The sequence below is a fragment of the Capra hircus genome, chromosome 5 (assembly GCF_001704415.2).
Source record: "Capra hircus breed San Clemente chromosome 5, ASM170441v1, whole genome shotgun sequence".
In the NCBI taxonomy this organism is placed as follows: Eukaryota; Metazoa; Chordata; class Mammalia; order Artiodactyla; family Bovidae; genus Capra; species Capra hircus.
In genome coordinates, this window is record NC_030812.1 from 99,316,567 (window position 1) to 99,344,107 (window position 27,541).

The 27,541-nt window shown below is 43.2% G+C and overlaps 1 protein-coding gene across 2 annotated transcripts in view; it reads right to left on the reverse strand.

Moving 5' to 3' along the window:
* LOC102184701 (antigen WC1.1-like) overlaps positions 461-27,541 on the reverse strand; it is a 53,030-nt gene continuing 25,949 nt past the window's right edge. Inside the window, exons 8-19 of one of the 2 annotated variants that reach the window (XM_018048499.1) lie at positions 26,811-27,125; positions 21,684-21,992; positions 21,282-21,590; positions 14,489-14,581; positions 14,098-14,412; positions 12,669-12,983; positions 6,360-6,401; positions 5,958-6,272; positions 5,676-5,708; positions 4,516-4,605; positions 3,516-3,653; positions 461-606 (exon numbers count right to left, since the gene is read on the reverse strand). In XM_018048499.1, the coding sequence (XP_017903988.1) occupies positions 461-606; positions 3,516-3,653; positions 4,516-4,605; positions 5,676-5,708; positions 5,958-6,272; positions 6,360-6,401; positions 12,669-12,983; positions 14,098-14,412; positions 14,489-14,581; positions 21,282-21,590; positions 21,684-21,992; positions 26,811-27,125 (2,420 nt within the window). The remainder of the gene's footprint in view (positions 607-3,515; positions 3,654-4,515; positions 4,606-5,675; positions 5,709-5,957; positions 6,273-6,359; positions 6,402-12,668; positions 12,984-14,097; positions 14,413-14,488; positions 14,582-21,281; positions 21,591-21,683; positions 21,993-26,810; positions 27,126-27,541) is intronic. The other variant, XM_018048500.1, reaches the window with a different exon arrangement.

The following is a 27,541-nucleotide window of genomic DNA, read 5'->3' on the forward strand; positions in this document are numbered from 1 at the left end:
ACCTTCCACTTTGAAGCTCACACCCAGTTTGGTGTCCAAGAACAAGTTACAATCTGGTGATGTGACATCTCAGAGATGTTTAGAACTGTTTTATTTTTTTTCCCCCCATGAGTTCACCTTGTTAGGAAGGAGTGTGTAAATATGGACCAAGTTTACATCCTTTTCGAAATGAGTGACCTGGAGCACTTGTGAGCATGCCCTCATTAGCCTCTAAGACAGGTGAGAAAGAAGGTCAGTTCACTCATCTTGCATTTCCTTTGAAGAAGATGGCATTTGAGGGCCAATCCTCTAAAAGGATTTGACATGGAACTTGCTAAATTAACAGCACAGCAAAAAGTTAATTTATTCAGAATATTTCATTTTGAGCAATTTTCATATGACACAATTACAGGTCAGCACTACTCTACTGAAATACAGGCAATTGAAATATCTCAGGCTTCATCTCATATTTAATACAGCATCACAAGAAAGTCACTGAGGATGTTTCCAGGGCACTCAGTTCAACATCATCACACCCAGCATCCCCTTTCTTCCCCTGGAGCAGCCAGAGGCTCTCTTCTCCTTCCCCAGGATCAGCAGCTTCTCTGGAGAAGTTCAGAGAAGAGCCTGAAATAGAAAAGAGAAATTTGATTAGAACTGAGACGTGAGGATGGGACAGAACCCTCTGGTGGAAGGGACTCAAGCAAGTGCTTATGACAAAGTCTCCCTGGGACCCAGGTGTGGGGAGGGAGGCTCAGGCTATTTCACATGAGTTCCAGTGAGGATGGATCCCAGCTGTCCTCTCAGATCCAGTTCATGTGGTCTCCTGGGCCTCAGTGCATGTGGAAATCCTGCATCACAGGAGACCTGCTTCCAGGCAACACAGTACAAAGGAGATGACCAGCAACGGTAAGAATCATAAAAAGGAATCTAAATGTTCTCCTTTCACAGGTGATAGATGCAAATTCACAATAAGAGGGAGACTGGAAACAGGAAAAATCTGAATTCCTCACTCACAACCCAAGTCTGCTCTTAGTTGACTTGACTCCTGTTCCCAAATGTCCACAAATAGTATCACAGGTGCAGCCACAGATATCTCTTCCCCAGAAACTACACAGGCCCCTCAGATGGAGAAATACTCTTTTCTAGACAATGAGTGTTTTCTCGCAGCTACTGAAATATCAGTTTGTTGTGATACACACAGTCAAAGGCTTTGGCATAGTTAATAAAGCAGAAATAGATGTTTCTCTGGAACTCTCTGGCTTTTTTGATGATCCAGCGAATTTTGGCAATTTGAACTCTGGTTTCTTTGCCTGTTCTAAGTCCAGCTTGAACATCTAGAATTTCATGGTTCACGTCCTGTTGAAGCGTGGCTTGGAGAATTTTGAGCATTACTTTGCTAGCGTGTGAGATGAGTGCAATCATGCAGTAGTTTGAACATTTTTTGGCATTGCCTTTCTTTGCGATTGGAATGAAAACTGACCTTTTCCAGTCCTGTGGCCACTGCTGACTTGTCCAAATGTGCTGGCATATTGAGTGCAGCACGTTCACAGCATCATCTTTTAGGATTTGAAAGAACTCAACTGGTATTCCATCACCTCCACTAGCTTTGTTCGTAGTGAGGCTTCCTAAGGCCCACTCCACTTCACATTCCAGGATATCTGGCTCTAGGTGAGTCATCACACCTTTGTGATTATCTGGGTCATGAAGATTTTTTTGAATAGTTCTTCTATGTATTCTTGCCACCTCTTCTTAATATCTTCTGTTTCTGTTAGGTCCATAATATTTCTGTCCTTTATTGTACCCATCTTTGCATGAAATATTCCTTTGGTATCTGTAACTTTCTTGATGAGATCTCTAGTCTTTCCCATTCCATTGTTTCCCTCTGTTTCTTTGCATTGATCAGAGAGGAAGGCTTTCTTATCTCTCCTTGCTATTCTTTGGAACTCTGTATTCAAATGAATATATCTTTCCTTTCTCCTTTGGTTTCACTTCTCCTGTTTTCTCAGATATTTGTAAGGCCTTCTCAGACCGCCATTTTGCCTTTTTGCATTTGTTTTTCTTGGGGATGGTCTTGATCCCTGCCTCCTGTACAATGCCACGAACCTCCATCCATGATTCATTAGGCACTCTGCCCATCAGACCTAATGCCCCGAATCTGTTTGTCACTTCTACTGTATAATCACAAGGAATTGATTTAGGTCATACCTGAATGGTCTAGTGGGTTTCTCTACTTTCTTCAATTTAAGTCTGAATTTGGCAAAAACAGTCAGCTCCCCGTCTTGTTTTTGCTGACTATATAGAGCGTCCCCATCTTCGGATGCAAAGAATATAATCAATCTGATTTCGGTACTGACCATCTGATCATGTCCACATGTAGAGTCCTCTCTTGTGTTCTTGGAAGAGGATGTTTGTTATGACCAGTGCATTCTCTTGGCAAAACTCTATTAGCCTTTGCCTTGCCTCATTTTATACTCCGTGGCCAAATTTGGCTGTTACTCCAGGTATCTCTTGACTTCCTACCTTTGCATTCCAGTCCCTTATAATGAAAAGGACATCTTTTTTAGGTGATAGTTCTAAAAGGTCATGTAGGTCTTCATAGATCGGCAACTTCAGCTTCTTCAGCATTACTGATTAGGCGTAGACCTGGATTACTGTGATACTGAATGGTTAGCCTTCATGTATGTGACAGTGCAAAGATATTATTAAAACGCTTGTTCCACTTTTGAATTAGGTTCATTTCAGTTCAGTCACTCAGTCATGCCTGACTCTCTGTGACTCCACGGACTGCAGCACACCAGGCTTCCCTATCTATCATCAACTCCCAGAGCTTCCTCAAACTCATATCCATTGAGTTGGTGATGCTATCCAACCATCTCATCCTCTGTCATGTCCTTCTCCTCCTGCCTTCAATCTTTCCCAGCATCAGGGTCTGTTCTAAAGAGTCAGTTCTTCATATCAGTTGGCCAAGGTATTGGAGCTTCTACTTAGGCTCAGTCCTACCAATGACTATTCAAGATTGATTTCCTTTAAATTGACTGGGTTGATCTCCTTGCCATCCAAGGGTCTCTGAAGAGTCTTCTCCAACACTACAGTTCAAAAGCATCAATTCTTCAGCACTTAGCTTTCTTTTGAATATGCTCAATTAATCAATAAGTTTCTCTTTGGGCCATGACACAATGCTTGCAGGATCTTAGTTCCTTGACCAGGGTTGAACCTAGGCCCGAGCAGTGAAAGTGCAGAATCCTAACCTCTGGACCACCAGGAAATTCCCTAACCTATAAATCTTCCTGCAAGTATATCACATATAAAGTGATAAGTTTATGTCACATTATGGAGATGTAAATGCCAAAGCAGAGTGATTCCACACTCCTTGCAAGGAGTCTGACAGCATTATATGGCATATGGTCAAGATGATGCTACCAAATGTATGAGACTACCTATATTTTGAATCTCTAGGGAAGCTGGGCATTGAGGAGCACAAATTCACTCTTTTCAGATAGAAAAATTGCAAGAGATCAACTGACTCCACTCACCTGTCTGAGAGGACCTCACCCCATCCTCCTCCTCTGGGGGCACTTCCTCCTCACTCCCCTGAGAGGAAGGAGGAGTTCCAGGCACTGGTACTTCTTCAGCATCATCGTAATTTTCAGCAGGGACATGAGTCCTCTGATCTGGGGGTTCCAAGAGCAGACAAGGGAGTGTATGAAACCACAGTAAGTGGGTTGGTCTGGGGAATACCTAAGATACCTTCTGACCCAGAGTTTCTGAGTTTCTCAATAGAGGCACCAGTCACTCCTTGTTTCAAAAGACTTTTTTCTCTAAGATCATGTTTCCTTTTTATGTGTCCATAAGCCAAAACATGATTTTACATATCTTAATATTTTCTGGTGGAAACTGTATATCTCAAAGCAACTCTTCCATGCTTGAGCATTGCTAAAGGACTTTGACAAATTGTGCTTTACAGATGTTATTTTTAAAAAACATTCTGTGCCTGTGGTGATTCTGGACACAGAGAGACCAGCCCCGATGTGCGACATCACAGAACAGCCAGAGAAGGAGAAGGACGAACCCCATCTGGACACAAGGGATGCCTCTGGTGCACCAAAGGAAAACTATCCCCCTTAAGTCTCCTCTGAGAAAAACTCTCCTCCCCAAAGCCCAGCCGAGGCAGGTCCACCTCTATTTCCTAAAGCGGACCTGTACTCACTGTTCTCCTCACCATCTCTGGTGCAATATGGCAGTTTAGTCAGTGAGAAATCTGACGGGAAGTGTGGAGACAAACATCACACAACACACAGAATGACCCACCCCACACCCACGACCTGTGTTAATGTTGAGAAGGGACAGGCCAGGCTCCTGCAGTGCAGACAGAGGCTGGGAGATCACGGCGCTCTGAGAGGCCATCCTGCCTCTCTGGAGGAGCCGTCTCTGTGAGCCTGGGGCACACATGGGGTCTGCAGATGCTGAGAAGATGTGCACAGCCAGGGGGTGGTGACAACCAGAGATCCCAGCAGGGCAGACAGAGACACTCACCTGGGCTGCCCAGACCTTCCTTCTTTGTCAGAACATAATCGAGCTCCTCATACACAGCTTCAGCAAGAGCATCTTCATAGCTAGATAAGGCTGAGAGATCACCCAGCAGGTCAGAGAAGCTTCCCCAGATACCCCCATCCAGCCAGCCCACCTTCACCTCCCTGGTGCTCACATGGGGGCTGCCAGGACCTCAGCATCGTCTCCTACCCCGTGTACCATGTCAGCACATTCTCCCCTCGTCTGACTCTTGATTACAGCTCAGCGCCAACTCTGTCTGGTCTCACAGGAGAGGCCATGACTCGTGAGAGTTCACAGCCCAGTCCTAAGATCCTCTGTCTACTCAGCCCTTAGAGCTCAGCACGGAGCACATGGAGTTTGCAACTCAGAACAGTACCTGGCCCAGGTTCCCCTCCTCGCACCTGCCCCATCTCCTGCCTGCACACACTCTCCCTGGTCCCCAAGTCCCCCTGCATCCCACCTCTGCGCTCTGCTCTCCATCTGAGCAGCTGAGTCGCCAGGATGACGAGGACCAGGAAGAGAAGGGCTCCCAGGATGAGGCAGAGGACCCCAGGCAGGGAGAAGATGCCAGGGAGAGAATTTGAGGTTGTTCTGGTCCCTAGGAGAACAGGAAAAAGGGCTGGAGATAGTCTTGGGCACAGAAAAATCGCCTGCGTCAGCATTTTCAGGAGCTCCGGACAAAGGCGTCTCAGCCTCAGACAGGGTCAGGGCTCCCCGGGGTCTTGTCCTGAGACAAGTCAACTCCACTCTGGCCAGTGTGGCCCCGAGGCAGAGATGGGGATTGTCAGGGAGGTGCCCTGCAGAGACAGCCTCTGAGGACCCAGCTCATCGCCTCTCCTTGGGCTTCAGGAGACAGCATCAAACATCCAGGGACCTGCACCTCACTGATGACGAGCAACACACAGGGGCAGGTGGGAGTTCCTTAGATTCTACAACATGGGAACCAGACTTCCTTGGACCCCGGGCATGAGATCATTTGACCCAGGACATCAACGCAGGGTATTGCCCCAGTGTAATGCCCTGGCTGCTCCCCAACAGCCACAGCTCCTCAGACTCTTTCCTCTTCTGAGCTGTCAGAGAGCCCGCAGAACAAGTCCCCAGTATTTGAGTATTCGCCCCTGCCCGTGGATGGATCACAGTACCTGCTGTAGTCGTGGGCAATGTTGTCCTTACACCTAAAGAGAAAAACAGTAGTGTGGGGAAGAAGAATTGGCCAGAACGCAGGGCAAACATTTTCCCTCGAGAGCCTGAAATCACCCCTCAGTCTCCACAACATCAGTGTCAAGTCCTCCCAGCTCCCCCGTCCTAGATCAGAGCCCCAGCACCCAGGCTGTCTGAACACAAACTCCCCACCATGCCCGGCCCAGCCCCCTGCCCTGCGCTGCCCCAGCTCACCCAGGGTGGACCCCGAGCCCCTCACTCACCAGAGCACCTCACACCAGCATCCTCCTCGTGCTTGCAGTCGCTGTGCCCCCAGGGCTCCGCAGCACAGTCCCACAGGGAGGACTCCCGGCCCCCGCACCGCACCTCATCCAGCCAGATGCTCCCATTTCCAGGGCTGAATGTCGCAGCCCGCACGGCTTCCAGGGCCTGGCCACAGCCCAGCTGCTGACACACCACCTCGGCCTCTGCCAGGCTCCAGGAGTCATCGCACACGGTGCCCCAGGAGCCGCTGTGCCAGACCTCCACCCGCCCTGAGCACTCGCTGTCTCCTCCCCTGAGCCGGAGCTTCTCCCTGTCTGAAAAGGCAGCAGCCCCTCCTGTGACTCCCCTGGTGGGAGGAAGGAGCCCCTGGGAGCCGCAGGGGATGGGGCGGGCTGATATACCTGCGCAGGGGGCAGCAGCTGGACAGCTCTTGGGTCTTCTTCCTGCAAACAACAGGGAAACAGTGGATCAGGAACAGCTGAGGGTGGTCCTGTCCCCACATAAGATTCTCTAATGCCCTTGGGTCAGTGCAAATGACATATGAAAACACAGGCTCATTATCTCCTGGGCTGACACATTCACTGCATCTGATCACCAGTGAAATTACTTTAAATATTTACTTGTTTATCAGTCTTCACACCCCACAGCAAATATAAACACAGACATCTGCAAATGTACACACACTCCTCTCAATGAAAGTCCCATTAGAAGGATATTGTATATCTTATATGTGTCATATTTCTGCTACTAGGACATGGCCTGCATATTTTATGCACTCATTCAACAAATATCTATGGAAAACCATTTCTAAATACTTAGATAGGGGCTTGATAAATATTTATTAAATGAATGAATAGACAAAATTCAGTGAAATAAAATTTATTTTTTTTAATTCATACTAATCAGTGAAATAGTAATCCAAATAGAAATTAAAGGTAACAGTATATGATAATAGTTCACATTAAAAGTAATCAGGCCAGAAGCACAGAGTCAATTTATATTCAAAATCTCATGTACATAATTTTAATGGAAAATTATTAGATAGATTATAAACTACTCTCACCTATTATTCAGTGTGACAAGTGGGCAAGTGAAGACTACTGTTGTGAAAGGAAACTCTGTTTTCTAAATTTGTTTTTAATTGGGAGATAATTGCTCCACAATGTAGTGTTGGTTATGTGTGTGTGTGTGTTAGTCGCTCAGTCATGTCCAACTCTTTGTGACCCTATGGACTGCAGCCCACCAGCCTCCTCTGTCCATAGAATTTTCCAGACAAACATAGTGGAGTGGATTGCTATTCACTTCTCTACTGGATCTTCGCTACCCAGGGATCAAGCCCAGGTCTCCCGCACTGCAGGCAGTTTCTTTGCTGTCTGAGCCACCAGAAAAGCCCGTAGTGTTGGTTAGGAATCTCTTTAAAAGGAAGTATACAGGAAAGACTTAGTAGAATTCTGAGAAGACATATGGACACATATATGTACACACTGAGTAAGCCAGAAATTTTTCCAATAGTGAAAAAAAGCCTACTGAGAAAAATTTGTATTGAGAAGATGCAGAAATAATAAACAAAAGACTGAAAATATATATAAAAGAATTAAAGCTGACAGAAATAAATATAAATTTTAAAAAACAGAAGGGTAAATAGTATCTGTCATAAAGTATCAACATTTATAGTATCTGTCATAAAGTATCAACATTTATATATTCTTTCAAGATCATCCTATCAAAACTCCTACCCACTCTATGCAGAGAACCTCTGAGAAAATGATGGCAGGACCTCTGTGAGCAGGTTGCTCATTTCATGATCAAAGACTGTACCACCTCTCAATTCACAGGGTTTAATTGTAGGAAAAACATCATCAATAAAAGGTCTCATAGTTTCATGCCTCTTTGGCCTTCAAATGAAAAAGACAAAGAGATGAGCAAAGAGAGGCAAGGAAAGGAATGAGCCTCTGCTTTTGAAGTATCTGATCCCACATTCTCTTACCTATGGGTTTCAGGCAACATCCAGAATACCATTCAAGGTGTACCTGAATGGGGTGTGTGTGTGTGTGTGTATGTGGAGGGGGAGGGAAGGAGAAAGAGAAACAGAGAGAGAAATGTTGAAGGAATAAGGTGCTATGGTTTGACTATTTGTCACCCTCGCCAACATTTATTTATTTCATTCAAAATTTATTGCTGAAATCTCAATTCCCAATGTAACAGTATTTAGTGGTGGAGCCTTCTCAAACTCTTCCAAAAACAGAAGAAAAGAACACTTTCAAATTCACTTTCTGAAGCCAACATTAGTCTGACACCAAAGCCAGATAAAGACACCATGAGAAAAGAAAATTATGGGCTAATACTCTGATAAATACAGGTGCAAAAATTATCAACAAAATATTAGAAAACTGAAATTCACAATATGCTAAAAAAATCAAAAACCATAATCAAGTGATGTTTGTTCCAAGGATACAAGGATAGTTCAACATTCACAAATTGATCAATGTGATACACCAAATAAACAAAATGAAGGTAAAAATCATATCCTCAAAGAATGCAGAAAAAGTGTTTGACAAATTCAACATCCACTTACAGTAAAAACTCTTTTACAAAGTAGGTATAGAAGGATTGCATCTCAACATAATTAAGGCCATATGAAAAGTACACAGCTAACATCATACTTGACTGTAAAAAACTGAAAGCTTTTCCTCTGAAATCAGACACAAGACAAAAACGTGTATTCTCACCACTTCTATTCAACTTTAGTTTTGGTAGTCCCATCCAGATCCATCAGGCAATAAAAAGAAAATCAAGATATCCAAATCTGGAAGGAAGGGGCAAAATTGACACTATCTGCAGATTTTAAAGTGAAAGTGTAAGTCACTCAGTTGTGTCTGACTCTTTACAACCCCAAGGACTGCAGCCTGCCAGGCTCCTCTGCCCATTGCAATTCTCCAGGCAAGAATACTGGAGTGGGTTGCCATTCCTTCCTCTAGGGGATCTTCCTGACCCAGGGACTGAACCCAGGTCTCTTGCATTGCAGACAGATTCTCTACCATCAGAGTCATGAGGAAAGAAACCGCCTTACTTGATATTATATGTAGAAAACACTAAAGACTTCAGCAAAAATATGAGAACCAATACACTCAGTAAAGTTGTAGAAGAAACACCTGTATACAAAAATCATATGCATTTCTTTACACTAACAACAAACTGCTATAAGAGAAACTGAGAAAACAATTCTATTTACATTTGCATGAAAATGAATAAAATACCTAGGAATAAATTTAACCAAGGAGGTGAAAGATCTATACACTGAAAACTATAAACACATTAATGAAAGAAACTGAAGATGACTCAAATAAATGGAAAGATATTCTGTGCTCATGGATTGGAAATCTAATATTATTAACATGCCCATCCTACCCAAAGCAATCTACAGATTCACTGCAATCCTTACCAAAATTCCAATGGAAATTTTCACAGATACAGAAGAAACAATCCTAAATTTGCATGGAACTACAAAAGACGCTCAATACCAAAGCAATCCTGAGAAAGAATAACAAAGCTAGAGGTATCGTGCTTCTTGATTTCAAACTATATTACAAAGCTACATTAATCAAAACAGTATGTCATTGGTATAGAAATGAACACAGAGATCAATGGAACAGAATAGAGAGTCCATAAATAAACCCACCATTTCTATGGTCAATTAATTTTTGACAAAGAAGCCAAGAATACACAGTGGGAAAAGGACAGTTTTTTCAGTAAACAGCATTGGGAAAACAGGACAGCCACTTTCAAACAATGAAACTGAACCACTATCTTACACCCTTCACAAAAATTAACTCAAAATAAATTAAAGACTTGATCACAAGTCCTGAAGCCGTAAAATTCCTACAGGAAAACACAGAAAATAAAATCCTTGACACCAGTCTTTGTGATGGTTTTTTGGATTTGACACCAAAAGCAAAGGGAACTAGGGTAAAAACAAGCAGTTGTAATGACATAAGGCTAAAAAGCTTCTGCCCAATTAAGGAAACCATCAACAAAGTGAAAAAGCAACCTATGGAATTGGAGAAAATATTTGTATATTATATTTCTTGTAAGAATTATTATCCAAAATACACAAGGAACTCATACAACTCAGTAGCAAAAAAGTAATCTGATTTTTTTTTAATGGGCAGAGAACCTGAATAGATTTTTTTTATTTTAATTTTTACTTTATTTTACTTTACAATACTGTATTGAATAGATATTTTTTTAAAGAATACATACAACTTGTCAATAGGTACATGAAAACGTGCTCAACACTATTAGTCATCAGAAAATACAAATCAAAACCACAATGAGATATCACCTCAGATCCTCTAGAAAGGCTTTTATCAAAAAGAAGAAATAACAGGAGTTGAGGAGAATGTGAAGAGACTGGAAAGCTTTTGCACACTTAGAGGGAATGTAAGTTGATGCAGCCCCTATGGAAACAGCATTGAGGTGCATCAAAAATTAAAAATAGAACTGCCATACGATTTAGCATTTTCACTTTGAAGTATTTATCTGAAGGAAACAAAAACACTAACTTGAAAACCCAGTGTTCACTGCAGCAACATATGTTCAGTTGCTAGAATGTGTCTGACTCTTTGCAACCCCATGGACTGCAGCATGCCAGGCTCCTCTGTCCTTCACTACTAACTCCCAAAGTTTGTTCAAATTCATGTCCACTGAACTAGTGATGCTATCTGTCTCATCCTCTGTGGCCCCCTTCTTCTTTTGCCTTCAATATATCCCAGCATCAGGGTCTTTTCCAATCAGTCAGCCCTTCTCAGCAGGTGGCCAAAGTATTGGAGCTTCAGCTACAGCATCAGTCCGTCCAATGAATATTCAGGGTTGATTTCCTTTAGGATTGATTGGTTTGATCTCCTTGCTGCCCAAAGGACTCTCAATGCAGCTGTGGCATCCAAGCACCACAATTCAAAAGAATCAACTCTTTTTAGCTTCTTCTATAACCCGGCTCTCACGTCCAAAGATGACTACTGAAAAAAATATACCTTTGACCATATGGACCTTTGTCAGCAAAGCGATCTGTCTTTTTAATACCCTGTCTAGGTTTGTCACAGAGGAGCAAGCCTCTTTTAATCTCATGGCTGCAGTCACCGTCAGCAGTGATTTGGGAGTCCAAGAAAAGAAAATCTGTCACTGTTTCCACTTTCTCCCCTTTTATTTGCCACGAAGTGCTGATGATCTTGGTTTTTAGAATGTTGAGCTGTAAGCCAGCTTTTTCACTCTCCTCTTTCATCCTCAATGAGAGGCTCTTTAGTTCTTCTTCACTTTCTGCCATTAGAGTGGTAGCATCTGTGTATCTGAGGTTGTTGATATTTCTCACAGCAATCTTGATTCCAGCTTGTAATTCATCCAGCCTGGCATTTCCTATGATGTTCTCTGCATATAAGTTAAATAAACAGGGTGACAATATACAGCCTTGACGAACTCTTTTCCCAATGCAGAACCAGTCGCTTGTTTCATGTCCAGTTCCAACTGCTGCTTTTTGATCTGCATACAGGTTTCTCAGGAGGCAGGTAAGGTGATCTGGTATTCTCATCTCTTTTAGAATTTTCCACAGTTCATTGTGATCCACATGGTCAAAGGCTTTATGTAGTCAATGAAGCAGATGTTTTTCTGGAATTCTCTGGCTTACTCTATGATCCAACAAGTGTTGGCAATTTGATCTCTGGTTTCTCTGCCTTTTCTAAACCCAGCTTGTACATTTCAGAAGTTCTCAGTTCACTTACTGCTGAAGCCTAACTTGAAAGACTTTGAGCATAACCTTGCTAGCATGTGAAATGAGCACAATTGTGAGGCAGTTTGGCCATTCATTGGCATTGCCCTTCCTTGAAACTGAAATGAAAACAGACCTTCTCCATTCCTGTGGCCACTGATGAATCTTTCAAATGTGCTGACGTATTGACTGCAGCACTTTAACAGTATTACCTTTTAGTATTTTATAGCAATATATATGAGTCAAACAATGTAAGTCTTCACTGATGAATGGATAAAGAAAATGTAATATAGACTTATATCCAACCATAAAAAAGAAGAAAATCTTGCCAGTTGCAACAATATGGATGGACCTCGAGGGCATTATGTCAAGTGAAACAAATCAGACAGAGAAAGAAAAATAGCATGCAATCTCATTTATACATGTAATATTAAAACAAAAAGCAAGTTCAGAGATGCTGAGTAGTTGGTGGCTGCCAGAGGTGGGGGATTTGGTGCAGGCAAAGGTAATCAAAAGGTATAAATTTGAATTATGAAATTAATAGGTGAAGAGATATAACATACAGCATGGTGACTATAGTGAATACTTTATTGTCTATTTGAAAGATGGCAAGAAACTACATCTTAAAGATTCTCATCATGTAAGAAAAATATTTAACTATATATATATGGATCCATATAGAGAGATATAACTAGACTTTCTGTAGTGATCATTTATCAATACATACAAACATATAAGCATTATGTTGTAAACAGCAAAAAATATAGTGTTGCATCAGTTATATCAATTAAAAATTTTAAAAAAGAAAGTTTGGAACATGTAGATTAAATTACTCCATCCAAACTTCATTTTATGAACTCAACTTAAACCCATCACTTAGATTTTAAAATATCAAATCTCACTAATAACATCCTACAGAGTTGGGAAAGACACAGAAACAGACATAAGTCACCTGCACATGAGATGTAGGCTTCCTCCTTTGGAGAGCATGAACTGTATTTCCATGGGCCAGAAGGACACTGCCAGAGAGAGGTATCAGTTTTCCGACACTGAATTGAATCTACCCACCGGGGTCTAGAACCTTCCCTGAGACCAACAGAGGTGTTGACACTTCCACTGTCCCCACAGCCAAGCTGACTGCAGATGATGGACACGGTGACATCATCCATGGGGCTGCGGCAGACACTGCCCCAGGTCCCGTTGTAGAAAACTTCCAGCCACCCAGCACACTGCTGGTCCTCGCTCACCATCCTGAGGGCCAGGAACTCTGAGATTGAAAAGGAGGAGACAGGACACAGTGAGCACCCCACTCAGTGCTCTGGGTCTTCCTCTCTCCCCAAAATTGTGAACATTCGTCTGTGACCAGGCTGAGGAAGCAAACCCATTAGATGACCAGAGTGAAACTTGTCTTCTTTTCACCTGACTTTGTCCATTTCTGTCTGTCTTTCTAAATATTTCTACCATCATGATGTAGTGGATATGAACTGAGAGGAAGACCATCCTGGACACCTGCAGGGAGAGGGAGCTGACTCCTGCTTCCTGACAAAACACCCAAGAGAGGGTATGAAAGGGATGTGATGTGAACAGTGTGGAGGCAGATAGAATAATGGACCCACAGGTGTCTACATGGAAGCTGTGTCTGTGTTTCCTTATCTGGCAAATCTACACATGTGATTAAGGTATGGTCCCTTGGATGATAAGAGTCACCTGAAATATGGTGGATTAACCACCTGAGCACAGTCTAATCACATTCTTAGACTCACTATCCTTTAAAGTGGAATCCTTTTCCTCATTCTGGTTAGAGGGAGATCTGAATATGGATAATGGTCAGAGAGGTGGAGCGTTGCTGGTCTGATGATGAACAGAAGGGGGTTATGAGTGAAGGAAGGCAGGCAGTTTCTAGAAGCTTGAAAAGACAGGAAACAGATTCTGTCCCAGAGGCTCAGAAGTGATGTGGCCCTGCTGAAACTTTTATCACAGCCCAGTGAGATCCCTGCTGGACATCTAGCTAGAGAAGTGTAAGAAAATAAATGTGTTGTTTTAAACCACTAGCAATGTAGCAATTTGTTAGAGAACAAACAAAAACTAGCACAGTGGCTTTAAGACTTCTCTACTCTATGTACCAGAAGGGTGAGCCCTGATTTCAAGAAAAACTGTGAGAAAAGGCTCTTCCAGGAAACACTACTGAGAAGAAAGCACCAGAATCTCAGCTGCTGCAGGAGGCAGTGAAAGCACCTCGTCTTCCCCTCTGCTGGGAAGACAGGCTCCACGGGAGGAAGCCTCCTTCTCTGGTCCTTTCAGCATCTCTCCCTCAGGGCTCAGACCCCCGTCTTCCATGGCCCCACCCCTCCTCCAGCCTGTGGACAGTGTGGAGTGCTGACCTGAGCAGATGACCCCCGCGTCCTCCTTGTGTCTGCAGTCGTGCTGCCCCCAGCGCCGGGAAGGGCATCTCCACACCTGGGACTCATTTCCAGCGCAGTTCAGGTCGTCCAGCCAGATGGGCCCTGATCCTGCCCCGAAGTGAGCAGACCCCGTGGCATTGAGGGCTTCTCCACAGCCCAGCTGCCTGCACACCACGCGGGCATCGTCCAGGTCCCAGCCGTCATCACAGATGGTGCCCCAGGAGCCCTGGTCAAGGATCTCCACTCTCCCGGCGCAGGGACCGCCCCCGTCCACCAGGCGGAGCTGCCTGCTGTCTGAGGAGAGAGAAATGGGAAAATGGGGGGCTGACCTGGGGAATGAGAAGGGTCTTCTGTCCTGTGGGACCCTCACCTGAGCAGTAAGGGGCGCTCTCCTCTGAGGCCGCAGATCCTGCTGGTTCAGACACAAAGTGGTCGCACTGGGGCAGCACCTGGGTCTGGTTTCCTGAAGAAACAGCGATGATTAGAGGGTTGGGAGGGTTAAAGAACAGGAAAGTCAGTTAAATTAAATAACTTTCAGGAGGGGAGGGAAGTTTGGGGGGAAATGGATCCATGTATATGTATGGCCGAGTCCCTGGCTGTTCACCTGAAACTATAACATTGTTAATCCGCTAAAGCCCAATACAAAGTAAAAAGTTCAAAAGAAAAAAATGACCTAGTGATGGGGCTGAGATGAAAGCTGGAACACACTGGCAAAGTTGCCAGAATCTTGGTGTTCCCTTTCTGCAGGAAGAGCCCTGGTCCTGACAGTGGCACGATTCCTGCTTTAAGCCAAGCTTTGCCCTAAGAATGAGGTAAACAAGTTGTTCCATCCTTAATCCACCCCTAAATAGAAGAAGCAAAACAAAAGCCTTTCTGAAGGAGTTGTACAATTATTTATCTACAATGTTGCAGTTTTAAAAATACTTATATAGAAGAGATCTCATGGAAAACCAGAGCAAATAGAAACATTAAAAAATTTCCCAGGGTGTTTGGCTCTTAAAGTTACATGACAGAAAATTTATTTTCTTTTATTAATTTTTATTTGAGTATAATTGCTTTACAATGTTGTGGTAGCTTCTGCTGTACAGCAAATTTAGTAAGTTATACACATTCATATGGGCTTCCAAGGTGACTCAGTGGTAAAGAATCTGCCTGCTAAACAGGAGACTGGGGTTCCATCCCTGGGATGGGAAGAGCCTTTGGAGAAAGAAATGGCAATCCACTCCAGTATTCTTGCCTAGGAATTCCTATGGATAAAGGAGCATGGCAGTCCATGAGGTCACAAAAGAGTCAGACACAACTCAGCGACTAAACAACAGCAACTATTTCTATCTATCTATTTGTTTTTATAGATATATATATATATATATATATATACACACACACAAACACATATCCCCTCTTTCATGGATTTACTTCCTATTTAGTCACCACAGAACACTGAGTAGAGTTCCCTGTGCTATAAGGAAGTTATTATTTGTCTATTTCTGTGTGCATGCATGCTAAGACACTTCAGCTGTGTGTCTGACTCTGTGACACTACGGATTGTAGCCCATCAGGCTCCATGTCTATGGGATTCTCCAAGCAATATCTATTTTATACTTAATATCAATAGTGTAGGGCTTCTGCGTCTGGTGGCTCAGACAGTAAAGAATCCGCCTGCAATGTGGGAGACCTGGCTTTGATCCTTGGATTGGAATGTTCCCTGGAGGAGGGCATGGCAACCCACAGTAGTTGTACCAATTTACATACTCATATGTAGGAGGATTCCCTTTTCTGCACATCCTCTCCAGCATTTATTTGTGGATTTTTTTAATGCCAGACATTCTAACTAGTGTGAAGTATTACCTGCCTGTAGTTTTGACTTGCATCTCTCTAATTATTAGTGATGTTGTATTTGTTAGCCATCTGTATGTCTGAAAAAAAAAAATGTCTGTTTAGGTCTTTTTCCCATTTCTTCATTGGATTGTTTGGTTTGTTGATTGAGTTGTTTGTGTGTTTTGAAGATAATCCCTTGTTAATTACTTCATTTGCAAATATTGTCTCCCATTCTGAGAGTTGTCTGTTTTGTTTATGATTTCCTTTGATATGTAAAAGCTTTTAAGTTTAATTAGATCCTATTTTTTGTTTTGTTTTTATTTTCTTTAGGAATTTGATCAAAAAAGATCTTGTTGCAACTTATGTCAAAGAATGTTCTGCCTATGTTTTCCTCTAAGAGTTTTATAGTCTGACAGAGAATTTAAATAGCCATGATTAAAGTGCACAAAGAATTAATTGACATGATGTGTATCTTCGCAGAGAAATGATAACAAAAACAAATGAAAATAGTGTTTATTATTTTTCTCTAATAATAGTGGGGTATGCATAGGATTAAATTTTGAAAAATACAGACAAACTTACAGAATAAAAGAAAACTGCCTGTAAAAAAAATAAAAGAAAAAAACTCTACAGCTGAAAAAGTTAACAGCTGAAATTAAGAACTAGAGAATGAGTGTATCAGCACATTAGATCAACATAAAGAAGAAACAGTAAAATGGAAAATCAGAGGATAAATATTCCTCTATTTAGAAACGCTGGTCCTATGGTAAGTGCCTGGTTAACAATGCTATATAACAAAATTTCCCCTAACTTAGTAGTTGAAGGAATTTAGTTTTAAATTTTGCTCATGATTTCCCAGGTGAGTAAGTTGGGAAAGACTCAACTTGGCAGTTCTATCTTTGGGGTTTCTCATGTGGTTGCATTTAGATGTCATCGGGGACTGACATCTCTAAAGGTTTAACTGAACTGTGGTTATGTAAGGAAATTCCCAGAAGAATTTTTGTTGTTGTTGGGAGGGAGGGATAAAGGAGCATCTTGTCTGCAACCTTATCCAGAAAGATTTTACACAGTCAGGGAAAAACAGAGCAGGAGAGGGACAAATATGGAGAGAAAGGGAAAGCTAGAGCAAGAGAGAGAGAGAAAAGAAAGAAAGAAGGATTAAAGCAAAATACTATCCAACATTTGGGGAATCCAGGTAAAGTTCAGAGAGAATTCATTCCTAGAAAACCTTCACTAAAATAAATACTAATAACATCAAACTCATAAAATGCCTAGGAGAAAACCTAGTTAAAGATGTGCAAAACATCTGAGAGAAAGTCAAGACCTAACTGAATGAAGGGATATATTTTGTCAGTGAATTGGGAAACTCAATGTTGTCAAAGTCAGTCATTCTCAAATTTATATACAGATTAAATCTGACCTCAATCAAATTCCCTTGTGCTTTTGTATGTCTGAAACATGACAAGCTGATTCAAAATTTACATTGCTGTTCAGTCACTTAGTCATATCTGACTCTTGTGACCCCAAGGACTGCAGCACACCAGGCTTCCCTGTCCATCACCAACTCCTGGAGCTTGCTCAAACTCATGTCCTTCGAGTCAGTGATGCCAGCCAACCATCTCATCCACTGTCATCCCCTTCTCCTCCTGCCTTCAGTCTTTCCTAGTATCAGGGTCTTTTCTAGTGAGTCAGCTCTTCGCATCAGGTGGCCAAAGTATTGGGCTTCAGCTCAATAATATATACCAAATACAAACACCAAGACTGATCAAAGTAGTTGGCAAGAAAAGCAGCAACATAACTTCTTTAAATTAAAGGTACCCAGACTTACTATGTGTGCTTAGTCACTCAGTCATGTCCAACTCTTTGTGACCCACAGACTATAGCCCGCCAGGCTCCTCTGTCCACGGGGATTCTCCAGGCAAGAATACTGGAGTGGGTTGTCATGCCCTTCTCCAGGGGATCTTCCCAACCCAGGGATCAAACCCAGGTCTCCCGCCTTGCAGGCATATTCTTTACTCTCTGAGACACCAGGGAAGGTTCAAGACTTACTATAAAATTACAATAATTAAGAAAATGTGGTACAGGTGCAAGGAGAGACAAAGGATACAGTGGAACAGAATAGAGAGTCTAAACAATGTGTTCAGACATATGTGCCCTTTCACTTATCAGAAAGGTGGCACTGCAGTGGGGAATAGTCTGTTCAGAAAAAGATTTTGGGTCAACTGGACACCCATATGAAAACAGGACACTTGACCCTTATCCTACATAGATGTCAATCCTAGAAGCAATGTACAATTATACGCAAAAAAAAAAGAGTAATTACTCTTCTGTGAGATACTCTCAGAGAATATTTTTGTAATTTTGGAGTAGACACAGTTCATTTTAGAAGACCAGAAGGAGTTCTAGGGACTGAATCAATGGACTAGTTCAAAACCGAGACAGAAGTACGTCAAAGCTGTATATTGTCACTCTGCGTATTTAACTTATATGCTGAGTACATCATGCGAAATGCTGGCCTGGATGAAGTACAAACTGGAGTCAAGATTGCTGGGAGAAATCTCAATAACCTCAGATATGCAGATGACACCACCTTTATGGCAGAAAGTGAGGAGAAATTAAAGAGCCTCTTGATGAAAGTGACAGAGGAGATGAAAATGTTGGCTTAAAACTCAACATTCAAAGATCTAATATCATGACACCTGGTCCCATCACTTCATGGCAAAACGATGGGGAAACAGGGACAGACTTTATTTTCTTGGACTCCAAAATCACTACAGATTATGTCTACAGCCATGAAATTAAAAGATGCTTGATGCTTAGAAGAAAAGCTATGACCAATCTAGCCAACATATTAAAAAGCAGAGACATTACTGACAAAGGCCCATCTAGTCAAAGCTATGATTTTTCCAGTAATCATGTATGGATGTGAGAGTTGGACCATAAAGAAAGCTGAATGCTGAATAATTGATGCTTTTGAATTGTGGTGCTGAAGAAGACTCCTGACAGTCCCTTGGATGGCAAGGAGGGGCAACCAGTCAATCCTAAAGGAAATCAGTCCTGAATATCCATTGGAAGAACTGATGCTGAAGCTGAAGCGCCAATACTTTGGCTACATGATGGGAAGAACTGACTCATTGGAAAAGACCCTGAAGCTGAGAAAGATTGAAGGCAGGAGGAGAAGGGGACGACAGAGAATCAGATGACTGGATGGTTTCACCGACTCAATGGATATGAGCTTGAGCAAGATCCAGGAGATGGTGAAGGACAGAAAAGCTTGGCATGCTGCAGTCCATGGGGTTGCAAAGAGTCAGACATGGCTGAGCAATTGAACGGAACTGACTGACTGAAAGAGCACTACAAGGACAGAAAAAAAGTTGATGAGTCAAACCTGAGATGGGTAACTTGGCTCATTGAAGTACAGCATACCATTAAGAAAATAAAAATATAAGACCAAGAATTAAACACACAAAAATCATAATAAATACTTTCGCCAAAAGTCATCATCATGGTAATTTGCACCATTGTATTTGTAATAGTCAAGAACTGGAAATAAACTCACATCTCTGCCATTAGTTGAATAGTTCAATGCATGGTCATGTGATCATTCAAAAGCATACTCAATAATAATAAAAATGAATGAAATGCTGCCATAAACAACATCATGAGTGAATGTCAAACACAGTTTGGAGTCAAAGAAATTAGATACACAAGAAAACATACTGTATGCTTTTACATAAAGTTCAAAAACTGACAAAATATTCTATGGCAGTACAAGTCTTAGGTAAGCAGTGTTCCCTGGAGAGGAGGAAGACACGGCTATTGGGAGGCAATAGTGATCCTGTGGTGCTGTGAACGTTCTCTTTGTAGATCTGGGTTGAAGAGCATGACCTAGGTATACATTTATTGTTTGTACTTTGTTCTCTATTATTATCCTTAAATAGTAATGTTTCATAAAATATATTATTCATCTAGATGTTTCTTTCCCTGACATAGCACTTCTTAGCATTTCTTAGCACTTCTTTACCCTGAAAAAATGAGTGAACAATGAGACTGCTATGGAGCAGGACCTTACAGAGCTTTCTCAAGACAGACCACCCTCACCTGCCTCTGTTTGTAGAAAAACCTAGCTAAAGAATAAATTTGATCACAGAAATGAAAAAAATCAGAAACAAAGGAAAACAGTCAAATAAGACAAAATAGTAATAGTTTGCTGCTGCTGCTGCTGCTGCTAAGTCACTTCAGTCATGTCCGACTCTGTGCAACCCCATAGATGGTAGCCCACCAGGCTCCCCCGTCCCTGGGATTCTCCAGGCAAGAACACTGGAGTGGGTGCCCAAACAGATTCAAGGAGAAGGCAATGGCATCCCACTCCAGTACTCTTGCCTAGAAAATCCCATGGACGGAGGAGCCTGGTAGGCTGCAGTACACGGGGTCGCTGAGAGTTGGACACGACTCAGTGAATTTACTTTCACTTTTCACTTTCATGCACTGGAGAAGGAAATGGCAACCCACTCCAGTGTTCTTGCCTGGAGAAACCCAGGGGTGGCGGAGCCTGGTGGGCTACCATCTATGGGGTCACACAGAGTCGGACATGACTAAAGCAACTTAGCAGCAGCAAACAAATTCAAGGACCTTTAGTTCCCTCTCATGGGCTATAGCTAACATTCTGAGCCATATCTTTGAGCTATTTGGCAGATACTGAAATCACATACAGGTGGTAGCAATCAATTACATGATGACCAGACTAGTAGGGTGCCATTTCCTTCTCCAGGGGATCTTCCCACCCAGGGATCAAACCCAAGACTCTTGCATTGCAGGCAGGTTCTTTAACATCTGCGCCAACAGGGAAATTCATAATCTTCATCTTACACAATTCCAAGATCGGCCTCAAGGAAATGGGAACAGACCAACACTAGAGCTGATGATTAACTGTAATTCAAACAATAAAGGTGACACTGATCAGACCTATTTCAAGATGACTGTCAGAGCTAGCTGTGCTATTCTGCAGGTAAACTGTTCCCGACTTTCGCCTGTGAACTCTTGATATTCCCATTTAAAAACACTCACCCCTGATTAGCAAGGAGGAGCTGGTTCTTTGGTACATTAGTCCTCTGTCTCCCCAGAACTGCTGGTTTCCTCAATAAAGCTGACTTTTATTTTACCCCACACTTGTCTCTCAGTGTTGGATTCTTGAGTAATGAGCAGCTGAAACCCGAGTTAGGTACCAAGATTAAACATTTCACTACAGAATATCTTCATTTTTAAGCCTGTTTTCCCTTACTCTCTGCTCTGGGGAAATTTCACTCCAGGAGCATCCTAAGTATAGTAGCCCTTCCCTCTCTTACCTGAGCAGATCACAGAGGCCCTATTGCCATGGGAACAGTCAGGAACACCCAGGGCAGTCACAGGGCATTTCCACAGGAAGGACTCAGCCCCTGAGCAGTGAAATCGGGCTTTCCAGAGTTGATCACCTCCTTCTGCTCCGACTGGGGTGGAGATGGCGACTCCACAGCCGAGCTGACGACAGACAACATTGGCATTGGCCAGACTCCAGTGGGAAGCACAGAGTGCTCTCCATCGTCCAGAAATGTTCACCTCCACCTGCCCCTCACACTGAGAGGAGCCGTTTGTCAAGAGCCGGACATCTGTGTACACTGATACAAACAGACAGGATTTCAGAAAAATCATATTTCTTGTTTAGCTTGAAGCGAGTGTACACAGAGGCTAAATCCTGACGTGCATCTCACCTGAACAGACAACCTGAACAGCTCCACTGTGGTGACAAGTGCCCCCTGGACAGGGCACTCTGGGGCACCACCAGAGCTTAGGCTCCTCCCCCTCACACCTGAACTCTTCAGCCCAGACCAGGCCATCAGACTCTCTGAAGGGTACTTGTCCCAGGACAGACACAGCCTTGCCACACCCCAGCTCTGCACAGATGACCTGGGCAGTGGGGAGTGTGAAGTTTCCATCAGACACTGGGGTCCAGGCTTCTCCAGAATGCACTTCTACTCGCCCTGAGCAGGGTCCATCCCCTCCAGCCAGACGCACAAATCCTAAGAGAAACAAAGAACAACAAACCCAGTGAGTGTTCATGAACGTGGCTTGACAATTGGAAACAACACCTCACAGGCAATGGTGGGAAAGTTTTTCTTTCCAACAGAGGAATAAAAGGGGATAAGAAGAGAGAATTTGACTGTCATTGTCAAATTGCATTTTCATGAGCAAGTTTCTGAAGAGATATCCAGAAAGATTGCAGGGTCAGTTCGAAATGGCTGAATCCTGAGAATATATATTGGTTAGGAACGTTAATTCTTATCTGGGGGCCTGGAAACTTCAAGGCCCAAAGAAACTGCACAGTGGTAAACTATCAAACTTGAGTGCAGAGCTGAACTAACTGAGAGTGAAAAAAGATCATGGGATTCGAGAGGTTAGAGGCCTAAGAGCCAGAGAAGTTTAGAAGGTCATCCTGAAATTTCTGGGGCTAGAATTTTGGGCAGTTTTCTCTGAGCCAATATTCAAGTCACTGGGGATGAGAACATCATGTGGGCTGGATCTGAGTGCAGGCATTAGGTCACAATTAGGTAACCTAATTATGAAAGAAGTTGTTCACAGATAAGTCTGAAAATGACAAAAGCTCAGAGAGACATTGGAGAGGGAGGGAATGGTCCTAGCCATCTTTCTTAAAAACCTAGGATTTATGAACATACCTGAGAGAAAGTGAAGTCTCAATGGGATTATGCAAGACAACTGAGTTAGTTGATTACTTCATCCTAGACATGACATTCTTAGCAAATGTGAAGGAGTGATGAGAATTTAATGTATTCAGAGGAAAACAACAGAATAGGAAAGACTAGAGATCTCTTCAAGAAAATTAGAGATACCAAGGGAACATTTCATGCAAAGATGGGCTCAATAAAGGACAGAAATTGTACGGACCTAACAGAAGCAGAAGATATTAAGAAGAGGTGGCAAGAATACACAGAAGAACTGTACAAAAAAGATCTTCATGACTAGGATAATCACAATGGTATGATAATTCACCTAGAGCCAGACATCCTGGAATGTGAAGTCAAGTCAGCCTTAGAAAGCATCACTATGAACAAAGCTAGTGGAGATGATGGAATTCCAGTTGAGCTATTTAAAATCCTGAAAGATGATGCTGTGAAAGTGCTGCACTCAATATGCCAGCACATTTGGAAAACTCAGCAGTGGCCACAGGACTGGAAAAGGTCAGTTTTCATTCCAATCCCAAAGAAAGGCAATGCCAAAGAATGCTCAAACTACCGCACAATTGCACTCATCTCACGCGCTAGTAAAGTAATGCTCAAAATTCTCTAAGCCAGGCTTCAGCAATATGTGAACTGTGAACTTCCAGATGTTCAAGCTGGTTTTAGAAAAGGCAGAGGAACCAGAGATCAAATTGCCAACATCTGCTGGGTCATTGAAAAAGCAAGAGAGTTCCAGGAAAACATCTATTTCTGCTTTATTGACTATGCCAAAGCCTTTGACTGTGTGGATCACAAGAAACTGGAAAATTCTGAAAGAGATGGAAATACCAGACCACCTGAACTGCCTCTTGAGAAAACTGTATGCAGGTCAGGAAGCAACAGTTAGAACTGGAAAAGGAGTATGTCAAGGCTGTATATTGTCCCCCTGCTTATTTAACTTCTATGCAGAGTACATCATGAGAAATGCTGGGCTGGAAGAAGCACTAGCTGGAATCAAGATTGCCGGGAGAAATATCCATAACCTCAAATATGCAGATGATACCACGCTTATGGCAGAAAGTAAAGAGGAACTAAAAAGCCTCTTGATAAAAGTGAAAGAGGAGAGTGAGAAAGTTGCCTTGCTGCTGCTGCTGCTGCTGCTAAGTCGCTTCAGTCGTGTCTGATTCTGTGCGACCCCATAGACAGCAGCCCACCAGGCTCCGCCATGCCTGGGATTCTCCAGGCAAGAACACTGGAGTGGGTTGCCATTTCCTTCTCCAATACATGAAAGTGAAAAGTGAAAATGAAGTCTGTCAGTTGAGTCTGACTCTTAGCGACCTCGCGAACTGCAGCCTGCTAGGCTCCTCCATCCACGGGATTTTCCAGGAAAGAGTACTGGAGTGGGGTGCCATTGCCTTCTCCAAAAGTTGGCTTAAAGCTCAACATTCAGAAAACGAAGATCATGGCATCTGGTCCCATCACTTCATGGGAAATGGATGGGGAAACCATGGAAACAGTGTCAGACTTTATCTTTTGGGGCTGCAAAATCACTGCAGATGGTGACTGCAGCCATGAAATTAAAAGACACTTACTCCTTGGAAGAAAAGTTATGACCAAACTAGATAGCATATTCAAAAGCAGAGACATTACTTTGCCAACAAAGGTCCGTTTAGTCAAGGCTATGGTTTTTCCAGTGGTCATGTATACATGCAAGAGTTGGACTGTGAAGAAAGCTGAGTGCCGAAGAATTGATGCTTTTCAAATGTGGTGTTGGAGAAGACTCTTGAGAGTCCCTTGGACTGCAAGGAGATCCAACCAGTTCATTCTAAAGGAGATCAGTCCTGGGTGTTCTTTGGAAGGAATGATGCTAAAGCTGAAACTCCAGTACTTTGGCCACCTCGTGCAAAGAGTTGACTCATTGGAAAAGACTCTGATGCTGGGAGGGATTGGGGGCAGGAGGAGAAGGGGGTGACCGAGGATGAGATGGCTGGATGGCATCACCGACTCAATGGTCATGAGTTTGAGTGTTCTGGGAGTTGGTGATGGACAGGAAGGCCTGGCGTGCTGCGATTCATGGGGTTGCAAAGAGTCGAACATGACTGAGTGACTGAACTGAACTGAACTGAACTGAACCCTATCTATATACCAACTGCATATTCCTTTCCTATCTGGATTTCTGAGCTAAGAAGCCATCAAGCTACGAAAAAGGAGAGTGAGAGGAAGATAGCAAGGACCAAGAAAGCCATATATATTTTAGAGATTTCCAAATTGCAAAAGCCTCAGTAGTTATGAAACATAGATTTGGAAACCAAATACTTGTTCCACAAGATTTTAACACCTTTTATCGCCTGTGCTTCTCCCATTTGCCACCTAGGACTGCTACCCTTTCCCAATTCCCCCAATGCAGAAGAGAAGAAAATATCTTAAGAGCTACAAATAGATGGAAAGGACATTCCAAAATGGAAAAGCTTCTGTAGGGAGTGAGGTGGGGTGAGTGGTAGGTTAAATGGGGAGTGAATAGAGTAAGAGAGAGACCAAGGAAAAGACTCGTGATCATGATTTCATCCTTCAGGGACCCTATTTGGACAGAGAAAAGGTAATCCAATGGGGAAAAAAACCCTGTACATCATAAAGAATAATTTTTAAAATAATTTGCCTGGTCTCTGAGTGTGCTCATGGTTATGTATGTAATGGTGGAATCTGTCCTGGTCAAGGACTCTGATTGCATAAGTATGTGAACTTTGAAGTCTCAAAAGGAATGATGTAACAGAATAAAAATCTATAAAGAGAGCAGGAGAGAACAGAAAAGACACCACAGAAATTAAAGAATTGAAGGATTAGCCTGACCACTGATATAAAAATGAATGATGAGGGAGAGGATGATCTGCTTGCCTCTTATTATTTATCCACTTTCATCTCCCCAGAGAGGCCCAGGTTAGGAGCCCTAGCCTCCCCTGGGAATTTGGTTACAGGCTACGCATTCTAATTAAAGCATTTTTATTTAACTGATTGTTTTTGTTGCTCAGTCACTCAGTCGCGTCCGACTCTTTGTGACCCCATGGACTGCAGCACTCCAGGCTTCCCTGTCCTTCACTATCTCCCTGAGTTTACTCAAACTCATGTCCATTGAGTCAGTGATGTCATCCAACCATCTCATCCTCTGTCGTCCCCTTCTTCTCCGGTCTTCAATCTTTCCCAGCCTCAGGGTCTTTTCCAATGAGTCATTTCTTCTTATGATGTGGCCAAAGTATTGGAGCTTCAGCTTCCGCATACATCCTTCCAATGAGTTATTCAGGGTTGATTTCCTTTAGGATTGACTGATTTGATCACCTTGCTGTCCAAGGGACTCTCCAGAGTCTTCTCCAGCACTACAGTTCTTCAGCGCTCAGCCTTCTTTATGATCCAACTCTCAGGTCCATACATAACTACTGGGAAAACTCAGTACACTCAGTACATGGCTAAGTGTTCCTCCAAAGTTTGCATTTATACAGATATTTTAAAGGAAAAATTTGAGAGAGAGACTTTTCTAGTAACAATGGAAGAATATATGACTCAGAGCATTCCATCAACAATTCTTTACCATCAAAGAACTATGAATATTTATCTCTAAATTTGCAAAGGAAACTTGAAATCTGGCACAAATCCATAAGAATCTCTGATCTGTTAAATGATATCCTCTGTAGGGATACCCTCTATACATGTAAATGATATCCTCCTATAGTAGGAGTAGCCTCCACTCATACTAACCTAGTGCAAAATAATGTCTCACACTGTCTGTATAGAAACAACTCCACCCAGAAAGTACATCCTCATTTTTGTCCCTGCCTCTCATAGCCTTCCTGTGCGAAGGGAGTGTGTTAGCAAATGTTTCACTCTTACAAAAAGTGAATTATGAAAAAAAATTCTGAGGATTTATTTTAACTGGGAGAATAAATAAAGCTATTTTAGTGTCAGGTAAGAGCACTGGAGAAGAACAGAATAGCAGAGACTTGTAAGAGGAAAGTAGATGAAGCTCATTGCTCACAGCTACAGGGCACTCAGGGAGGATGGGTAGTTGTCTCGGTCCTCTCTAGCCCCCCACCCCGTCCCCTATTTCCCTCTGATCAGACACCAGCTTTCTTGGAACTTCCATTCTCCCAGCTGGTGGGCATGAACTGACCATACCTGAGCAGATGACTCCTGCATCCTCGCTGTGATGGCAGTAGTGCTTCCCCCAGCCCCAGGAAGGGCACCTCCACACGTGGGACTCCTTTCCTGTGCACTTCACGTTGCCCAGCCAAATGGGCCCTGATCCCGCCCCAAAGGAAGAAGAGCGAGTGGCTTCGAGGGCTTCTCCACAGCCCAGCTGCCTGCACACCACGCGGGCATCGTCCAGGTCCCAGCCGTCATCACAGATGGTGCCCCAGGAGCCCTGGTCAAGGATCTCCACTCTCCCGGCGCAGGGACCGCCCCTGTCCACCAAGCGGAGCTGTCTGCTACCTGAGCAGAGAAAAATGGGACACGGGGCATTGGCCTGGGGAATGAGAAGGGTCTTCTGTCCTGTGGGACCCTCACCTGAGCAGTAGGAGGCACTCTCCTCTGAGGCTGCAGACCTGCTGGTTCTGATATGGAGTCTTTGCACTCATGCAGAAAGCAATGGCAACCCACTCCAGTACTCTTGCCTGGACAATCCCATGGACAGAGGAGCCTGGTAGGCTGCAGTCCATGGGGTCAAGAGTCGGACACGACTGAAGCGACTTGGCGGAGCAGCAGCAGCAGCATTGCACTGGGGCGGCAGCTGGGTCTGGTTTCTTATAGCAGCGGCAAGAGAATTAATAAGGTTGAAAAGTAAGAGGAAAGGTAAAAAAAATGTAGGTAAAGAAGGGTTAAATAATGTCTATCAGTGCTGCACTTTA